General features: G+C 41.7%; 1 protein-coding gene across 1 annotated transcript in view; it reads right to left on the bottom strand.

Moving 5' to 3' along the window:
* Positions 1-1,853: 1,853 nt before the first annotated feature.
* Positions 1,854-20,702, bottom strand: part of AFG2A (AAA ATPase AFG2A) — a 334,297-nt gene continuing 315,448 nt past the window's right edge. The window contains exon 16 of the mRNA XM_022596439.3: positions 1,854-2,796. Coding sequence (XP_022452147.2) covers positions 2,620-2,796 — 177 coding nt within the window. The 3' untranslated portion in view covers positions 1,854-2,619. The remainder of the gene's footprint in view (positions 2,797-20,702) is intronic.

Raw genomic sequence — 20,702 nt, forward strand, 5'->3', positions numbered from 1 at the left:
TTTGTGTGAATTCAAAACCTGAAGCCATGGTCGGGTGAGCCCATAGTCAAGCCTCTCTTTTATTCCAAAGCACAGACCAAGTCAAGAGAAGTTCCTTGTGGTCTCCCTGGCCTGTGGGAGGATGTCTAGTCTGCTCTTACACTGAAGGCGTTGGTCTTTAAAGATCTGAACATTATGTATGAGGCTCAGTCACAACTTCAAACATTGTATGGGCTGAAGGGTCTGAGTGGCCATTAACACCTAAACTCCTTGCTGACGAGGTTGCCCTCCTCCTCCCCAGTACCCAGCCCCAGCCCGAGAGCCTCAGTGTTGGTTCAAGCTTATTTTTCTGGTTTTTCGTTTATTGGCAGTGGGATTTAATTTTCCTGTTTAGGCCTTTGGGGATAAGTTTTTCTCCTATTTTCTTGTGCCCCAGCACTTAGAGGGAAGTTACGGTCTCCTAATGACTAAAGGGATAATGGGAAGCACAAAAGTAACTTTGAGGTTCTATTTTTTTTTTTTTTTTTTGCGGTACGCGGGCCTCTCACTGTTGTGGCCTCTCCCGTTGCAGAGCACAGGCCCTGGACGCGCAGGCCCAGCGGCCATGGCTCACGGGCCCAGCCGCTCCTTCTTGGACCGGGGCACGAACCCATGTCCCCTGCATCGGCAGGCGGACTCTCAACCACTGCGCCACCAGGGAAGCCCTGAGGTTCTATTTATTTCAATGTGTAAGCCTTATTTTCTAAATCAAGAGAGTCCAACAGAACTTTCTGAGTGATGGAAATGTTCTACAATCTATTCTGTCCAATATGGCAGACACTTGTCACATGTGGCCTTTGAACATTTGGAATGTGGCTAACATGTCTGATGAACTATATTTTTAATATTATTTAATTTTAATTAAAATCTCAAATAGCCATGTGACTAGTCACTATTTTATTTGACAGCACATTTATATATATATATTTTTGGCCGCACATGGCTTGTGGGATCTTAGTTCCCTGACCAGGGATTGAACCCAGGCCCTCGGAAGTGAAAGCGCAGAGTCCTAACCACTGGACAGCCAGGGAATTCCCAGCATATTTCTAAATAGTAGTAACATTCTTCGTCCCTTGGGTGGTTTTATGTACTAATAAACCAATGTAGTCTGGGTAAAAACCCCTTGCAAATCTACTTTTTAAAAAAAATTTATTTATTTTTGTTTATGATTTTTGGCTGTGTTGGGTCTTCATTGCTGCGCGCGGGCTTTCTCTAGTTGTGGCGAGCGGGGGCTACTCTTTGTTGCGGTGTGCGGGTTTCTCATTGCGGTGGCTTCTCTTGTTGTGGAGCACGGGCTCTAGGTGCACACGGGCTTCAGGAGATGCGGTGTGTGGGCTCAGTAGTTGTGGCTCGCAGGCTCTAGAGCGCAGGCTTCAGTGGTTGTGGCGCACGGGCTTAGTTGCTCCACGGCATGTGGGATCTTCCCGGACCAGGGCTCGAACCCGTGTCCACTGTATTGGCAGGCGGATTCTTAACCACTGCGCCACCGGAAGCCTGCAAATCTATTTCTGATAGTCAAAGGATGAAACAGTTGAGATGTGATTTCAGAATGTCTACCACCACAAAACTGTACAGCCCTGTTATTTTGATAATCAGGTATTTCTCGCCTGACTTGTCTTTCTGGGAATTTTCAAAGATCTACAGTGACTGGGTTTAAGTGCACATTCTTCCCATTGCCAGCTTCTGAACTGGAAGTCAACCAATCAATTTCCAACAGCTTTTTCAAGGATATTTATGGATTATCAAAGTGTCAAGAAATCTCAAGGATAATTTGGAGCATAAATACAGATATTTAGAATGCAATGTTAGACAATATGATTAAGAGTTCAAGTTGGTTTTTCTTTGAACTGAAGAAGTTTATTGGTAACCTGGAAATGCATACAAGTTAAAACATGAATACTTCATATGGTTAATTTATAGCATTTTTATGAAAACAAGAAAAAAAAAACACAAGTACTTCTAGGTCTGGACTGGGCTTATATTTCCAATTTTTTAAACTTCCAAAGGCCATTACAGTATGGGAAATAACTCTCAATTCTTTTTTTAATTGCCATAAGTAGAGGTTAAGAAAGCTAAAGCGAAAATGTTAAGTCTGAATTATAATGAGAACAAATACGTATTTGGAAACAAGGTCACATAAGCCTAGCTGGTGCTTTAGCCATTTCATGGGCTGGCCTTCAAAATTAAAGGTTTGTAAATAATTTTCACCGTGCTTTCATCTACACGCATCTTCTATGTTCTTGTATAAAACTGATGCCCACAGTTTTGGTATTTGGAAATGCACTGAAATGGATTCTGGAGTAAGGAAAGCATTTCATGGGAGGAATGAACCAGGTCAAATTAATGAAAAAGCTAAAAGTTTGCCTTTTAAAACTCAGCACACATTTCCGGATAAAACTGACTTAAACTCTTGTCCAGAGATTTTTCATGGATATTTTCATTGTTGCCATATGATTCAAAATGTCTATAAGAACTGAGGCCCCTCAATCTAGTCAACATATTTCAGACATATTGCTTATTAAGGGCTATTCTGACACTCTTTAAAAAAGAAACAAGTTTTCTCTAGAAAGTACTTTTAGCATAATGAATATGTATATTTTCTCAGAGCGCATGCAGCCCACTCTTGTCTTGATAATCTTCATAGAAACGTCTCAATGATTCAGGAAGTCTGGGTGTCACGATGCTCAAGGCTTGAGTAAAGTGTTTTTTCATAATGCAGTTGGCTTGAATGTCTTCTTCCAGAGCCAGAAGGGCTGCCTCTCTACATACGGCTATAATCTGAAACAATACAAACAAACAAAAACAAAAACAACAACAAAAAAAAGGAGAGAGAAAACAATCAATACTGTTTTTTAGAAATGTTAACATTTCAAATATTCATCCGTGGTAACTTCTACAACTAAAAGCCTATCCCTAAAATTTATCTTTGGGAGTCATTCCACTTAAGTTTTCAAAAGGATAAAAAGCAATCACCTTCATTTCAAAACAACATATTAAGTACCGAGATCCAGGAGCGGCAAAAAGATATATGTTATGGCGTTTGCTCTTAAGGAGCTTACAATTGTAAAGGTGGAGCAGACGTGCAGGCACAGACCTCTAACACGGGATGAAAAAGGATGAGTGTGTCTGTGGTGGTGGGGTGGACGGGGGAGAAGCCCAGTGATGAGGGGAGGGCCGGGGAAGGAGGCACTGATGGAGAGTGAGGACCTGCACATCAGCACACCTTGTCATAGCACAGAATTTCCACATTCCTTTCAACCTTTGATCTATTACCAACATGTAAAAGCATTTCTTTATGTGCATCTCCTTAATGTGTTCTTAAATCTTAGGAATATCAGATAGAGTTATCTCCGTTTACTTTGGAGAGCTGCATTAGAACAGAGAAGTGAATTCTGTTTACTCAGCGAGGAGCGCTGGGAGAATTGAAAAGAAGCTGGGGAGGGGGTGGAGTGGATGCTAGAGGGAGGGAGGAGAGAGTGCACGGTAGGAAAACAGAAGGGAGGAAGGTTCAAGTCTTGAATCCTGAAATGTGTTTTAAGCTCTCTGGACTTCAGACAGCGGAAGCGGGCTGATGCCAGTGTCATTCTAAAGACACATTACTGTGGTGAAAAGAGCCTGTGGGATGAAAAGAGATATTGTGATTTTCAGGGCAACAGGGAAAACAGTGATTGATATTGACTGCACCCTTATATCGGTAAATGAAAGGGCCAGCTGAAACACATTTGTCCGGCCATTCAGCATATTTTCTCTGTTTGTTCACTTACTGAAAAGAGTTCCTCTGCTTATGCGGGGCTAATGGCTGCCAAAGCAGTTTAGTAGCTCTTTAGGGGATTTAGCAGCATGTTTAGGGAGCTTTCAAAAAAACATGCATAGATTTAGATGGCTTTGTCAAATTACGACAATGTAACCGTTAGTTCTGGGCTTCATTAACGGGCACTGAAGTCGACTATAGTGGTTATGCATGTTAATGCTTTTCCAAAAAGAATGGCTACCAACTTGCTGAAGGAAAAAACAAAACTTCTAAGGATTAGCGAAACAACTTCATCACATATTCTGGTGCAAAAAGGGCTATTTGAAAATCAGATGTGATATTTAACAAGCACAGTAAAAGCACATAAAATGCCCCCATGGTAAACTGGTTCTATTCTGTTCCAAAGGAACCTTAGGGACCTCCAGAAGGAGGTGAAGGGACCAAGTACGGAGAGCTCAATCCCCTCCTCCTCTCCATCTGAGCAGCACTTCTTTCATCTGTGCAAGAATCTGAAGCGATGGTTGCAAGGCTGAAAAGTAGGAAGAAGAATCACTGGAAGAGCCAAAGAGGACTGAATTTCCTGCTCGCTGGTGCAGTTCTAGCTGCTTCTCTGAGACAGTACAGGAAAGGTTTCCACTGTGTGGCTCCCCCCTCAGGCTAAGTCGAGTAGAGAGGCTGCCACCACTGGGCCAATGCCATGTCTTGCACACTTCATACCTGACACTTCCCTCAGAGAATACTGGACCCAGCACATAATGGCTACAAACATTCACTGAACACCTACCGTGTGTGCTAGACAATTACTAATGACTTCACCAATTAATTGCTGTGGGACTTGTGCCCCCAGGTTTTGTACATGCAGTGATCCCCTCGTAGAGGTGTGTGTGGAGCCTGATGGAAGCATGGCAAATGGGGTGGTGGTGAGCGGCGGGGGAGGGAGGTTGGGTTGGGCTGAGGAAGGAAGGGGAGGCGCAAGGCTGCCTGGAACCCCTCAAAACTGGAATTTGGTTCATGTGGCCGGGTGGCTAATATTGCTGGCGCATTTGAGAAAGTGAACCAACAGTCTAGTAAGGCTTCCTCTCTCAATACACAGTAGTCAAACTGGGAGAAGAAGAAACGATTATACTCCTCTAATAACTGGAATCTCAAGTAGCCTAACATGGCAAGGTAGGGAAATGTAGGTAGTGGGAAGAGAGGTCATTGAGGCCTCGAAGGCTACCCTTGGGGTCGGCTCCCCTGAGCAGTTCCTCTTTGCAGATCAACCTTCCTTCCTTCATATCTGCATCTATAGATTCTACTCTAAGCTGTAAACTGCTCTTTGCCCTTAGCTTCTACGGCAGTGGCAGAGGGGGGCACTGGTGGTGGTCAGAGCAGTAACCGCCATTTGAAAGCTGGATGTTAGTAACTTGGGGCCTTCGGTATATGTTAACATTTCACAGTAATTTGCCAACTATATTTAATACTGGCCTGACCCTTAATTAACAATTTCTACAGAATTGTGAGGTATAGAAAACTTGGACAGAGTTTTGACTAAAGCGCTAAGAAATGTTTGGATTAGACAGAGATGACCTTTAGAATCTCTGGGAGACAATGACAAGGGAAGCAGAGCAGCTGAATACTGGTACTCAAGCACCTCATATGAAGCTGTCTTCCGTTGTGTAGAAGGAGCCCAGCTGTTTGCAGTTCTAGCGTGGCTGAGGGCTGCCTGAATTCAACACTTGCTTCAATAAACCTTATCCTGTTTCTTTTAATTTACAAGGGATGCCCTGAAGAACCAGTCAATTAGGCAATCTTTTCTGCCACTTTTATTTTCCTATCATATTTGCTTAGCAATATACAACAAGTAATTGAGAGGAAATAGAACTCTACTCATAATTAACCCATCACTCATCAATCAACGTCCACTGAATGGCTGGTTACTCTGTGCAACAACTAGGTGAGGCCAGCTGGAGGGTCCAGAGATGTCCAAGACATAGCATTAAGAGGTACCACTAGCAAGGCAAAAGGAAAGTGCTTTGGTATGGAAAGAAGGAAGAAATTATTGGTTCATAAACTGGAGTGGGAAGGACAGAATTTAGATATGCACACAGGAAAGGAAGGGGCATTCTGAGCAGAAGAAATAAAGTGAGCAAGGTGGGGAGAAAGAAACCAGGAATTACAAGGATCTAGCCTCAGTATCCCAAATGGAGGGGGTAAAAAAAAAAAAAGTAATTCTATCATGAAAATGTCACTAAAAATAACAATGATAGTTTTCAGAAGTCACGTGGGCCACAACGACAGTAAAGGCTAGTCGATGACAGTCATCTCTAATGCTCTAGACCCAATGCACAAGCAGATGGTGCGCTAGCAGCTGACAGAGCGTAACTCCTAAAAGATCCTTTGTTTTTATTTTGTTCCCCATAAAAGGGCTTTTTAGTAGAAATTCCAAAAGGAAAAACATTAATCAGATTATTAGTTCTTCTCTCCTAACTCCGATAAGAAGACAGGCCCGGAAATGCAAGTATTCTTAGGAGATCCATTTCATGATGGCTGGTTTCTATTTGCCCTGGGTCATTTATTTTGGCGTGAGTTCCAAGATACCATGCTTCCCAAGAAAAGTGCAGCTTTCCTGCTTGTTTTCATGGCCCATGCCAGCATTCCCCTTGACATATCAGTGTCTTTTCAGAGGAAGAAGTATTTCATGATCAAATAGGTTTTAGGTAACACTGTATATACTCTGCCTCCCACAAAGCACAGTAGAATGCTAAAGATTTCTGTGAGGCCTAGCAATGATGACCTGCTTAATTTTTTTAAGCTGATGTTTCCCACAGAACTTTCCACCTGTCCTCTGTTTTTGGCAGAACACCTACAAATGGTTACCTTTAGGGCTACTGCTGACCTTCAGCACGCACTCTGGGAGGTGCTCACCCACACTAAGCAGCTCAGTCTGGGCACGATATGGCTCTTGCCTAGCTTATATCCTTTTTCCTTTTGCTCTCGCCTATTCCAGCATAGAGAGAAAAGGGAAAGGGCTGAGCAAGAGAGACTGGAGGAGGACCAGTCTGTTTAACGGAGTCAAAAGGCAGCAGCCACAGCACACACTTGTGCCCTGGACCTGCACGTAGTCCACGCGCATTTGTTGAATTGAATTGAACAGTTCCTTAACGATCCACAGATTTTCCAAAAGTGCATGTTATATACATATTTCTAACATTTGGCCAATGTCTTGTAATATTTTTACTTAAGTTCCATATGACCTAGACTTTGTCAGTTACATTTAAGTTTTTGGAGTGATAAACTCAGTAAGAAAAATTATTTAACACTGTGATGTATGTTCATTTTAAGCAAATGTTTCGGTCTGGGGCACTACTTTGAATCTAGTTCTTTCCTTAGAAGTAACAGAAATTTTAGCAAGAATACAAGTATGCCTGTTAGTTTGAGGGATGCTTCCTTAGGTATCAAAATTTGTTATACAGGGACAGGAAATTTCTTCCCGTGTTGTCATGGGGGAGAAAACCACACTTTAATTGAGAAAGATTCCCCCAAATTTACTCACAATGCAGTAATATATATTGGTTTACAGAACCAAAGTGGAAGATTTGTTTAAAAGTTGTGCAAATGGTTATCTATTGTCTCACTTGATGAAAGTAATCTGGTATCAGTTAATTACTGAAGACTTTTCTGTATTAAGCTTGGAAAGGTGAGGTCTTTTCACATAAATCTGCTAATACACCGCTCTATTTGGGAATGAATACTACAGAAGCTGAGAAGAAGGACCTTCAGTTGAAACTAGGACCTTTCTCATTGCTCTCTCTAAAGTTTGTAAGAAAATTGAATGAGTGTATGTATATGTATATATACATCTACAGTATATACAGGGACCACACAGCTCATCATTTTGAAAGCCCATGGAGTCTGGGACCGTTTCAGTGATGGGGGAATTCAGATGAATTTTCCCCATGAGGCCCCAGAAGAACCTCACTGAGGAGTGTAGACGAACATGCAAATTTGAGTCACAGACTGTCTGGAATGTTTAACCCGTTTAGAAAGAAAACTCTTGGCACTTAGGCGCCTTAACATCTTTGGCAAAAAGGATTTTGGAAGCTTTCCCCTAATCCCTTCACCATCTTGTCTGTCTTCTTCCCCCAAAGGCTGCAGACTAGATCATTTAAATGAATTTTTAGCCAGTTACCAGTCAGGTTGCTTTTGCCATTAGGCTGTAAAAGCAAAATGTTTTGGCTGGCTCTGTAAAGCCAGCGTGTATTTACGGAATACACAGAGCGTGTATTCTGCGTTGTTTTAAAGAATAGATACGTGCTTTGCTGAAAGGTGAAAATGTTATCTGTTTGGGGAAATGAGTAAACAAGACAAAAGACTAGCAGAGTGGGCCTAAGGTCTCACTGTCAGAGCGACGAAGACAGGCTGTGTTTCAGTGGCCGTGACACCCATTTTTTGGTGCCAACGTCACAAATCCTCTTTCCATTCGTTCAGCAATAATAATAGATCTATCAGATATCTGAAAAATAACAAAATAAGCAAGAAATCTCTATATGAAAGATTTAGGCATATTTGAGATGAGCTCCTAAAAGGTAAGAAAGGAAAAGACTTTTACGAAAATGTTTAGAAATCCTCAAGACAAAGTCACTGAGGAAAACAGTAGTTGTTTTCAATTGCTGGAAAAAACGTAACTCGGCAATATAAGCAACGGGACATATGAGTATGAATTTTCATGCTATGCTTGTCCTCTGAAAAAGCAGTGCCTTTAGAACAACAATACAGCAATAACTGGATTACGTGAGACAACTCCCCTTGTGAGGGGTGTGGAGAGGCAACTTCCCAGGGTGAGAAGGCTCTTGACCATTGAACCTTGGGAAATCTAATTACCTCACTTTTAAATGCAAAAGGGCAAAAGAGGCAATTGTGCAGAATTCTGAATGCCACGAAGAATAAGAACAATGTCTTACTTCACTGTGGAAAAAAAACCCGAAACCTCTTATACACAGCCTACGGTTCTTTGCCTCAATCCATGAAACAAGAAGAGTTTAAACAGGTGGCTCAGCTTTGTGAAACAGAAACAGGCTCACTGCGAAAATTAAAACCAACATGGTTTCTAAACAGGCAGCGGCAATTTTTTAAAACGACGTGATTAAGAATGACAGTCAAGGCAAAAACTGTTTACCAAAAACTAATCAACAGGAAGGAAAAGCTGAAAATGTCGGGCACTATTTTGGGTATTCATTCCTCCTGTGCTGTGACCCTTCCCTTGTTCTTTTCAGTTTCACAGCAGCACTACAAGTTCTCCGGGTGCACTGAGATGAGGAACCCAATAAAACTTCAAGCACAGTCATTTCCATTCCAGATGAGGCCTGGGTAGTAACCTGCACTTCTTTTCTATTGACCGTAAACAGATCACGGCAGTGACAACAGGAACACCACCCTTGAGGGCATGTAAGCCTGGGAAGAAGGGCTGCTGCCCCAAGTAGGCCTAGGAGCTGCTCGCTTCCAACAGGGATGGTGAGATTCTAACGCAACCGCCACTACTAAGCTCCTAACTACCTCTCCGAGCTTATCTGTATCCTCCAGAAAAACGGAGGGTAACAAACTTCTGAAGGCGGCTTAAACAACCAACTGAAGTTCTGTTTGGTTCCCATCACCCCATCCTGCAGGCACAGAGTGTACTCAGATCTGTGGAGAAAAAGAAGTCAGTGATTTTAAATGTGCCAGAAGAGGAGGCTTATTTATAGGGAGACCTCAGATGATTAAAAAAAGTGGCTCCGGAGAGCTGAGTTCACTTACCTACTTTAATCAGCACATGTCAGGGCTGCTTTTTAAATAGTTCATAGGAAACCTACAACTGCACCCTAGGGACAGGAATTCATGGGTACAAGGATATGAACATGCGTGAGTAGGTGAACTGCACAGTGCAGAGTAGGCTACATGGGGAGACGGAGCCGGAGAAGAGAGACGCCCCCAGGCCCCTTCTTGGGCAACTACACGCCGGGTCCACAGAGGCAGGGCTCCCCTCTCTCCGCCGCTCCTGATGTTCGGCGCGAAGAAAGCTCGCCTCCCAGTGAGGCCTGAATGCGCTTTTCAGCTTCCCTGTATTTCACGTGTACTAGACAGCTTTAAAGAATCCGCCAAAAGGAGCGCGCTGCGGTGCTCTAAAAAGCCTTAGGTATTTTCAGGAAAGTGGTTTTGCTAAAAGCATCTTCTGTCTGGAACACCTGTGCCCTGCTGCGCTTAATTGCGCTGCAGCTGGCGCTGACTGTGGCGAGGGGCGGGGGACGTGGTGCGCGCTCAGCCCGCGCCCCTCGCTTTCCTTTTCACTTTCACAGCCCCGCGACCAACTTCCCCTACGTGTCTGAGGGATTAGGAACCCAGCAGAGAGCGGAGTCCTGCTGCTTGCGAATAGCCTGCACTGGAGGTGCTTCAAGGAGGAGGCTACCTGGGAGATTATGTGCTCACGCGGACGCCGAGGACCCATTCTCCCCGGGCCCATTGAGACGCGGTGAAAGCTGGCTGAGTGGCCGGGCCTGAAAGATGTGACTGAGGGGACCGCAGCAGTTTCCTGACCATAGAGCAGCAGATGGAGTCAGACTGCCACAGGCGCAAACGCGGCCAGGGGTGCCCCGAACTGCCGAGAACGCAGAGCAGAGCAGAGCACAGCGCCAGCCGGGGAAGGGAACTGGAGGGAAGCAAGCGGCGTTTATTCAGAGTTCTTTAAAATACCACCTCAGCGAGCGTGGGAGGCTAGAGGTGAGAATTTTGGAGGGCAAGTTTCAGATTTAAGGAATCACCGAACTACTGCCCTTGGATTGTCTGCAAAATAAGCTTTATGATACGAATCCATCTGGGATTATGTTAAGATCATACAATCTCGAGTGCCATACAGAGTACAGAGTCAAAAGGAAAGAATTTCTAGAAGCCTAGTGATGTTAGAGAAGGGGGAAAAACCCCTGGGTTGCTTAATTCTGCTGATGTAAGTTATTATGAGGTCTCTAAAATATATAGCTGAAGTATATGTACATCCAGTCATTATTACTTGCATGGAGAAACCCATAACAGTTTTTGTTTTTTAAAAATTTACAAAAGAATTGATCACCCCACAGAGGGAAAGAGCTGGGGTTTTTATTCTTATTGTTTCTACAACCAACTGCAGCTGTGGGAACTTTAAAAGTTTCTAACATTAATTGAACCCATAACAAGATAAAAAGGAGTATTTTTAGTTTTGAAGAACACGCCAACTGGTATGGGTATAGAGAGAACAAGAACCTCGTGGTAGGGAAGGAGAGGGGTGAGAAAGGCAAACAGATGTTGGGAGGCCTCCATTCATTCATTTACTCAACAAATCTCTACTGACCACCTACAAGGTTCCGGGCCCTGGGGAACAGAGCAGTGAAGAAAACAAAGTCCCACCTTCATGAGACAAGATTGTGCAAAGTACTGGTTTAACGTACTTGCCCTTCAAGGTTCAGTGTGACTGTTTCCACTGAGAGGCGCTCCCAGCGGCAACTTCACTACCTCCCCACGCCTGGATGCTTTAGGATCCCTTGCCTTATGGTCTGGTGGCAGCCTGTACTACTGTTCTGTCATATCACAATTGGCAGGTAGAGAGTTATTAGTGGTAAATGTCTGCCTCCTCACTAGATTACAAGTTCCATGTAGGCTCGCCAGCCTTGGCCCTGCTGTACTCCCCAAACGTACCAAGCCCCTTGACCTTCGGGAGTCTACAAAAAGGTCTACTGCTGAGCTCATCTCTGAACAGAGATATAGTTTTTACATTTTTTTTGTTTTAAATACACACAAACACACATACACATGCAGCTCTTGCTGTGACAACTGCAGCCAAGATGACTGCCTACTGTAGACTAAAAAAGCAATAATGTCTGGGGCACAATGGGTCATCCTAGGTGTGTATTTGTGAGCCCTTGGGGGGGGCGTGCTGATGACCAAGTTACGCCCAGAAGGCTACTGAAGCCCTGCAAGAGGCACCAAACTTTGGGTAAAAAGCACTTAGGAATGGGAGAGCTAGGCCCCCTGCAAAGAGGAGAGAAGGGCACAACAGGGGATATTCTAGGGAGAGGGGACCAAGCAAAGTTCAGCTAGCTCTAGGACTCCTCTCGAAGTCTGGAGGGTTGGATCCTCCCTGCCAGTGTTGTGGGAGCTTGGGAAGCAGTGGCTGGGGGAAGGTGTGAGCAGGGCTGTTAGGCCAGTTTTAACATACCCCGTGTTTCAGCATCTGCCAACCGTCTTCACTGCAAACTCCCACATCGTGCCCCACCAACACACACAGAAAAATGCCTCCTTTGCAACTCCAGAGCTTCGGGGGGTGCTCTGGGTAGCCTTCCCTGGATCTTGTCTAGCTTGGGATTCTGGACTCTGACCACAGAATGGAGTATTTGGGAGTTGGTACCTTTTAGGCCTTTTTTTTTTCGAGATACAATTGACATAGAACATTACATAAGTTTTAGGAGTACAACGTAATGGTTCACTATATGTATGTGATGTGAAATGATCGCCACGATCAGTTATTTCTTTTTCTTGTGATAAGAACTTTTAAGATCTACTCTCTCTGCAACTTTCAAATTCACAACACAGTGTTATTAACTATAGTTACCATGCTGTGTGCTACGCATCCCCAGGACTCACTCATTTTATAAGTGGAAGCTTCACCTTTTGATCGCCTTCACCCCCCACACCCATATAATATACGTAATGAACTCGTTTCTCCTTTCCCATTCTCCGAGCAGCTGCAGGCTGGTCCTGCTTCATCAGCAGCCTTGCCTGCCATCCTTAAAGTCATTTTAAAGAGTATGGTATGGTGTTAATGGTTATCCGTGTTAACTAGAAAACAATGGCTTGACAATACTTAGCTAGCTAAGGGGCATCTGAAGACAGGTCCCAGTGAGCAAACGCTAAGTATACCATTAGCTCACGACAGGGAGTGAGAAGACAACATGATTATTTATCTTACACTTATTTTACAGATGTCATTCTCATTGACAGTAGTATTGTCCCGAAAGAAAGGAACGCTCTTCTTTCCCAATAGCATATAAATTAAAAAAAATGGATTTATATTAAGTGATATCACCATCAAATAAGATACTCTAAAACACCTAACAGTATATATTCACATATCTTCTCTTACATTTTTAAGGTGGTCTCTGTTTCCTCTGACAGATAATCCTTATGTTGCTTATTAGCCATTTGTTTAGAAGCTCACATTATATTATTTTGTTTTAAACTCAAATAATAATAAAGCAACACTGTCTTATTTGTTACATGAACTGGATGCTATTTCAAGTATTACTTCACCAGTTTTGTGTGTTTATTGGCTACATAAGAAAGATTTTTAACCTAGGGTCCCTGGATAGCTAGATGGGTCTAAGAGTATTCTGAAACCTATGAAAACTTTTGTATGTAGAGAGATGGTTCAAAGCTTTCATCATATTCTAAGAAGGAACCATAACCCCAAAAGGGTTAAGAACTACTGCTCTATAGTAACTACACTTCAAATCCTCTTAAATCCTATGACTCCTTCATTGTAATATCTATCTTCCCCTTTCCAGATGACTTAGGCCAGAATGCAACTGGGCTAGAACTACTACAGCTGGGGAGTGCAGAAGTTATGAAGTAGAGTTGGTCATAGTAAAGACAAGTAGTTTTTACTTTCTTAGACCTTCCTCTTGTACCCTAGAACAATTCAACAACTGCCTCTAGGTATAACTAAGTGCTTATTTAGGTCTTTATTGACATGAAGAGGAACTAAAGATCTATATCCTATTTCATTTATTGAAAAAAAAAAAGGTAGGATAATAAGACACTAAGACTGCAAATTTAAGCATATTAGTTAAGGAATACAAAAACCAAGTTCCCAAGTTAAGATTAGCATTTACAAGTGGCACGTATTAACTATGTGTAATTTTAGATTACCCATTAAGTGAATTTTAAAATTTAAATATATGTAGGTTTTGATATTTGGTAATAACATTACACACTAGGGTATTCAGAAACTGAGGAAGTTGTTTCCTTATCTGAAAAACTATCTGGCCTGTTGTCTTATAAGGAATGAGATGCGCTTTGAACTATTTCTTGAATGTCCATTAAAAAGGAAAAAAAAAAAAGAGCTCTGATTTTACTGATTTAAAAGCCAGTAGTAAGATACAGTGCTTGCCTTTTAACAATTAAAAAATTATATATGTAATATAACTTAAAAAGAAATTACAAATACTTGTAAAAGCCACACTGGCTAATCATTGTTTCATTACCGTTACTCTTAATCCAGATGCAGATGAAGAATAAAGATGATTCAGTTTATGAAGGCTTTAACCAAAACATTCATGTTTTTTCCTTCTGATCATTAAGTCCATTACTTAATGGCCTATGAAACGTAAACATTCTTTCTCAACTACTGTTACCTAAATTCCTTTACAAGAATTCTAATGAGAGAACAAGGTTTGTGACAAGTTCAGCAACGAAAAGGGCCAGAAAGTCTCCATTTGTAAAGAATAAACTAAAAACTGTGAGAAAGGCCATAAAAGCAATCCACAGATATGGAAAGGGTTGTGGAAAAAGGAGAACAGATGACACTACTTGTTGATAATGAAGAAATCACATTCAACATTTTTTAAATTTAAAAGATGTATTAAATTGTCACTTGGTGGGATTGGTTTGTTATGAGAAATGCAACAGTTGGTATATTTAAGGAGCTAATGGTGAATTTTTAAAGCACAGATTATTCATGTATAGTTTTTAAAATCTAAAGATGTAAAATTTAGTAAATTTGAGTATGTCTATTTAGTAAATCTCATGACTGTACCCATACATTTTACCTCATCATTTTAAACTAACCGTCAAATTTCTAACCATCAAAAAACTTATCATTGGAAAGAGACCAGTAGATATTTCTAACTGAACAGAATTTTTTTTCATGGAGGTGAGTCAACTGGACACAAGGGGATTACGATACGATGGAAACTATTTTGCAATCTTAGTCAATGTATTCTCTATTATGAATGATAAAATATACACATAAAAGCACCCTATAATGTTGTAAAGAGGAGCAAGTGCCAAGAATTTCCTCTTAAGGGCTGTACTTTTTCATTTGGAGATCTAATCACGAAACTTAAGATAGGCTACACCTTGGTAACAAGCACCTCTGTTTTATGGTGCTGGCATCTAACTGGAAATAAACCCATGCCATCTTTGATACAGTGTGTTCAAATATCTTCTGTACATATTTTATAATTACAGTGAAGAATGTGAGAGTCAGGAGAAATTCTGAGTTATTTTACAGGTCTGTCCTGCTCTCCCCCACCAACTCTGTTCTCTTTGAAATAAAATATCTACATTCACACACCCATAACCCCCCTCATCTGCAGATGCAATATTAAGTTCACAAGATGTAGCATGAGTTTAAGCACTATATTAAAGTGTGAAGTATATTTTACTATCATTAGTTCGAAGCCCAGCATTTGTAAATCTTTTAAAATTAACTAGGCTGTTAAGATCCCATCACTCTGGCAGCAACCCAGCATAGCTGTGCCTTTAACAGAAGAATTCTGTAATAAAACGAGATTTTACATGCTGAAACAAAATATTTTAAACCATCTTTCTGCCAATTGCTCATTTTTGTAATATTTGTGGAATTTAACCCCCCACCCCACATATACAAATGTTCCCAAGGAAGATTATGCTAAGTTTTGGGTTAACCTCTGAATTACTAACTTTTTATATCAATCTTTTAATGAACACTTTTATTTTCTTTAAGAAGGAACCCAAGTCTTGAAAAGACTTTAAGGCATGTATTCTTTAACTGCCGTAACAAACACGACCAGGCTAACTTCAATCAACAGGGACTAATGAGTAGTTTTCACACTACATATGTGAACGCCTCTTAGCAAGGTGGATTAAATTCTGCCTCAGCTTCTCTTAATGTCTCCAAATATTTGCAATCATTTGTGACATCTGCTGTATATTAGTTGACTGCTAGGGACAGAAACTCAATTTGAATCAAAAGGGGAAATTCATTATAAGGATATTATTGGATCTAACAGAACCTGAGGACAGTAGTGTGGCTGGGCCTCAGCAGACCACCTGGACTTGTTCTCTGTCCACGATTTTGATCTATGCTGCTCTGTGTGCTTCGCCTTTATTTCTCTCTCACCACAGAGTGGTTTTCTCCACGTGGTAGAAAACACGACAATGCACAGTTTCTGTGTTTTATATCTTACAGCTTTAGCCACCAGACAGTCCTCATATTCTCATTTTAGTAACCAAAACTCCTGTGGCACGTCTCTGAGCGGCTTGACCCGATCACTGCGGCTGGGGAAAGGGCATTATGATAGAGCCAAATTCAGGTAGGTCATTTCCTCTGCACCATATCAACCATGTGTGTGTTGGTCACGTTGTGATGACAACTCTGTAGTTTTCTGGGGGGAGAAGGTGAAGATCCTTGGGACCCTGGAAGTATAGGCAACTGGAGCAGGCCTATGTTGGCTGGTTGAGGAATGAGAGAGAGAATGTTAAAAAGTGTCCTCTATTCTTCTCTACGTATGTGTAACCTTGCGTTACTTATGCATTGCTTCGAATGCTGTCTTGGCAACACATTATCAAAACGTTCTGCTGAAAAGGTGCCAAATGGACCTCGTGCCCAGCAGTGCCCTGCCAACCATACTTCCAAAGCAACAGTGCTCAGCATACCTCAGTGCGGCCAGCTGCTTCTAGCTGCCGCTTTCTTAGATCGTGCTGCTCATTAAGGGGTCCAGATAACATTCTGGGCTGTACAACTGATTTTCGGATCACAGGTTATCATCCAAAATATGATAAAGATGGAGCTCCGGTGGCACCATTGGTTAGCACGCGGTACTTATACAAAATATGACAAAGTTGAAAAAACACAAGGTCCAACTTCTTTTGGCAATGATTATGGAATCTACAGGAAAACTTAAAGCTAGTTTTTTTGAATGATGATTCTAACACGGGTCATGGTCAAAGACAGATGTTATCTTTGTGTTAAATCCATTCTCCTTCTTAGCAACTAGAGAAGTCTCAATGAAAAACAGAAAAGCAAACAAAAACTTAACTTCCTTTGTGGGGGGAGGGGTGATATAGCTAATAGATGACAAAGCTCGAGTCTGGAGCTGTTCAGTTTGGAAGTTAATGGAAATTTTATTTGGAGACTAGTCCCTAAATTCAATTAAAATTGTGCATGTAACTAGAAACACGTGTCAACAAGACTTAAGGAGGGGAAGAATGAAATGGACAGTATTCCAAGTTTGGAAAACTTTGCCTTAATTCTTCCATTCTAAGTGTCTGAAAAATGATTTTAAGTGTCTTTCACACCAGCTCCACCCCACTTTGTAAACCTGACCAACTCTTTCTCTTGAGAATAGAGGTGAAAGGGGAGATAGTTGAGATGGAGTCCTTAGTGAATATTTAAGGAGGGAATAATATATTTTTTCCCCTCTCACTTAAACTTTTTTTTTAACTAGGAAAAACTCAAACATATACATTAGTAGAGAAAATAATGTACAGTGAACTCTCATTCGCCTGTTACCTGGATTGCTCTGTCAAGATCATAATCCAATGGTAAATCCTCGGTTCTCAACTTACTTGATCTATCATCTGATATCAACCACCCCCTCCCACTTTCTTCAACAGGACACTGGAACACCTCACTCCCTTCACTCCAGCTACACTGGCTTCCTGACTATTCGTAAACATGGGAAAAGCTCAGTCTTGCTCAGATCACTTACTCTTGTTGTTCCCCTTCTGGAATGTTCTTCTCTTGGATAACTAACAGCACAATTCACTTACCTCAGGTCTTTACTCAGTTGTCACCTTTTTCAGTGAGATTCTCCCTGGCCACCTCCTCCCTATAATCCTTTTCTCCTTCCCTGCTTTATCTTGCTCCTCCTCTGTTACTGTCATCTAATATATTACATTTTAACTTATTTTGTTGATGTCTTCTTTCTCCTCACAAAAATGAAGACCACAAATAGTACAGATTTTTGTTTCTTTTGTTTGTGCCTGGAAACTTACTTGGCAAATAGTAGTTGCTCAGTAAATATATGTTGAATGAATGAATGAGGACAAGTCTGATATTTGACTTAATGTTAACTAAAGCTAGGACTTTAGTCCTAACAGTTTGGTTTTTTACCAAATGTGGAATTTATGCCTTAGATCAGGTGCTGTATTTATCACTTTACATTGTTTATACTGTTTAGGCAGATTGTTAAGACTTAAAAAAAAATACAAAACAACTATCCCACAAACTTCAGAACCAATGGACCTTTATGCTCATGTTCTAATCTAGATTCAGTAGAGCTAGCTTTGACTGCTATTGATTTCAAGTGTGCTTTTGGCCAGCCTTCCACAAAATGGGGCTGCACTAAGTACCTAGTAACCAAATAAAAACAGTAGAGATGAAGTAGAGATTAGAGCTAAATGGAATGTGAAATAAAGCTCTCAGCTGTGATACTATTTTATATTCCCGAGTGGTTGCAAATAATTCCTGAAAGTATTCGAAGTGTAAATTCAGTCTGTCCATTGGCCACCCCCTCCCTTCCCTGACCCCATCACTACCCTAACCCAGGGTTCGCCGGAGAGGTAGCCTTAACTCAGGTGAAGCACACCCGGTTCAGAGCTCTGAGAACACCACCCAATACTGAGCTCTGCAAAACTGCAGCTCCAAAAAGGCTTTCTGACTGATGAATGCCTGATCAGGGGAGATCTTAGTGACTTTCGGTGGCTAGTACTTTTAAAAAGTACTCCACGTGAAGTTACGCTGCTTTCCCAAGGCCTCAATGCCTGCCTGGTCGGTCAGTCAAATCCACTAGCTTCAGACTCCCCTGTTACAGAAGTTCAGATCAGCAACAGTACGACAACTCTTCTTCGACTTTCTCCTTCAAAAATCGTCAGCAGAACCTGTTCTACATTCCTGGTCCTCTGAACAACAAAGCAGTTAGAGGTTATTGTAACCAGGATCATCTGTGATCTGTGAAGAAGTGATGCTTCTGAGAAGCAGAAAATCTGCTTTCCAGAAATATGTTTAGAGACAGAAAGTAAGGGTTTTGTAAGGAAAAACATAACGTAAAAAGAAAAACTGTTAGTTATATAAGCCAAAAAACTGCAGTTGGCTTTGATTTTATAAGTCAGAAAGTATAAAAAGACAGAAATATTTTAATGTAAGAAACTTCAAATATGTATTAATTTACCTTATTTAAATATTTTACTACTGATAGCATTTATGTATCAAATACAAAGTAGTTTAGTAGTTTTTTTTCAAAAATAAGAATTATTTCAGACTAGCTCTAAAAATACAGGTCCTTAAGTCTCTGAGAAATTAAAATGCAATAATTTTAGAGGCTAGTTTCAAGATTCAGTGTGACACAATATAACAACAGGCAGAGACTTTTCAGTATGCTAATATTTGACTGAAATATGAAGATACAGTTACAAACATACCCAGCTCTGAATCCCAAGAACACGGTGAAGCCAGTATTTCTTTAGGGGAGGAGAAGGGCTATTCTATTCAACTCAACTCATTTAGGAAAACCCATGCACAAGTCATTGTTCAACGCTCTTGGGGAGGGAATATAAAGACAAGCTGTAGGAGCCTAGAATTCAGAAGGGGAAATAAGACAATTGTGTAAATGCTTTTCAGAAGGTGAAGTAACTGACATATGAGAAACGTAAAACGCTGGCGTGGGAGAATAATACTGACGATAACAGTTACCACTACTACCATCAGCACCACTACCAGCACCACTACTGACTGACTCCCAAATATTCTAGATCTTCACATGTCTAATCCATCCAACAGTCCAGTGAGGTAGGCAGCATTCCCCCTCCCCCACAACTTATAAATGCAGAAACTGACATTTAAAGCATTTAGGTAAATTTGCCCAATATCATACAATCAGGTACGTGGTGACCCCAGTACCTTTGCTCTAAGTATATCAGGCTGTCCCCCACCGTAGCTCGGACGAGGAAGAGAAAATATCTACCAGGAGCTCACAAACATCAAAGAGGAGATCCCTTAGTGATGAGCTTTAAAGGAATGTGAGAACGTGAAAATGCTGGTGTTGGCAGCAAGGCACTCCACGTGAAGGAACACTCCTGGGCAAGGCACAGAGGTGGCACAGGGTGGGCTGTATTCAGAGACTCGAAGTAGTTTCACAGGACTGCGGTGGTTTTCAAAGTACGCCCCTTGCAGCCTCCAGCTTCTCCTCAAGTGTCTGAGGTACCGAGGAAGGATGAGAAGGAAAAGGCTAGGAGTGTAGGGGAAGAAGTGACCCACGGAACAGAACCTGGGGAACACTTCAGCTGAGTGTGATACAAGGAGAGAGTCTGTAAAGGACAGGAAGAACTAGAGGAATCCGAGAGAGTTCACATGGAAACCAGAAGAGCGTTTCAGGAACGGGGTGTGAATTCTGGCAGATGGAGCAGAAAGGCCAGGCAAGCCGAGGACTCCAAGCTGGTTCTGGGTTGGAGATGAGGAAACAGTGGGTGAGATCAGCTCAGTGGTGTGGAGGGAGGGAGGGGCCAGGCTGCCAGGGTTTGAAGAGTGAGTTAGGAGTGAGGAAGTGGAGGGAGTAGGTGTGCCAGACTTTTAAGGACTTTGGTGCAAAAAGGAGACAGGCTGTAACCTAGGAGTAACGATGATCTAAGGAAGGTTTAAAAAGGAATACACTATCCAAAAGTGGATGTAAAACAAGAAATGGTATTTCCAGAGTTAATTTTTAATTTCCTGAGTCCACTGCTGTAAGAATTTCAAACCATTTTGGCATTCATATCCTGGCATGCGTATGAACTTAATTGTGGAGATAAGCGCAGTAGCAGCTCAGACAGAAACCAAAAATCCTCTGTAAAATTACTGGAATGGTTACATTAACTTCTCCTCAAACTTCTAATCTCCCAATCTCAACTATAACATAATGGCTAGAGGTCT

This window comes from Delphinapterus leucas, chromosome 5, assembly GCF_059928025.1.
Source record: "Delphinapterus leucas isolate spDelLeu-1000000601 "Yukka" chromosome 5, BTC_Dleu_Yukka2, whole genome shotgun sequence".
Classification (NCBI taxonomy): Eukaryota; Metazoa; Chordata; class Mammalia; order Artiodactyla; family Monodontidae; genus Delphinapterus; species Delphinapterus leucas.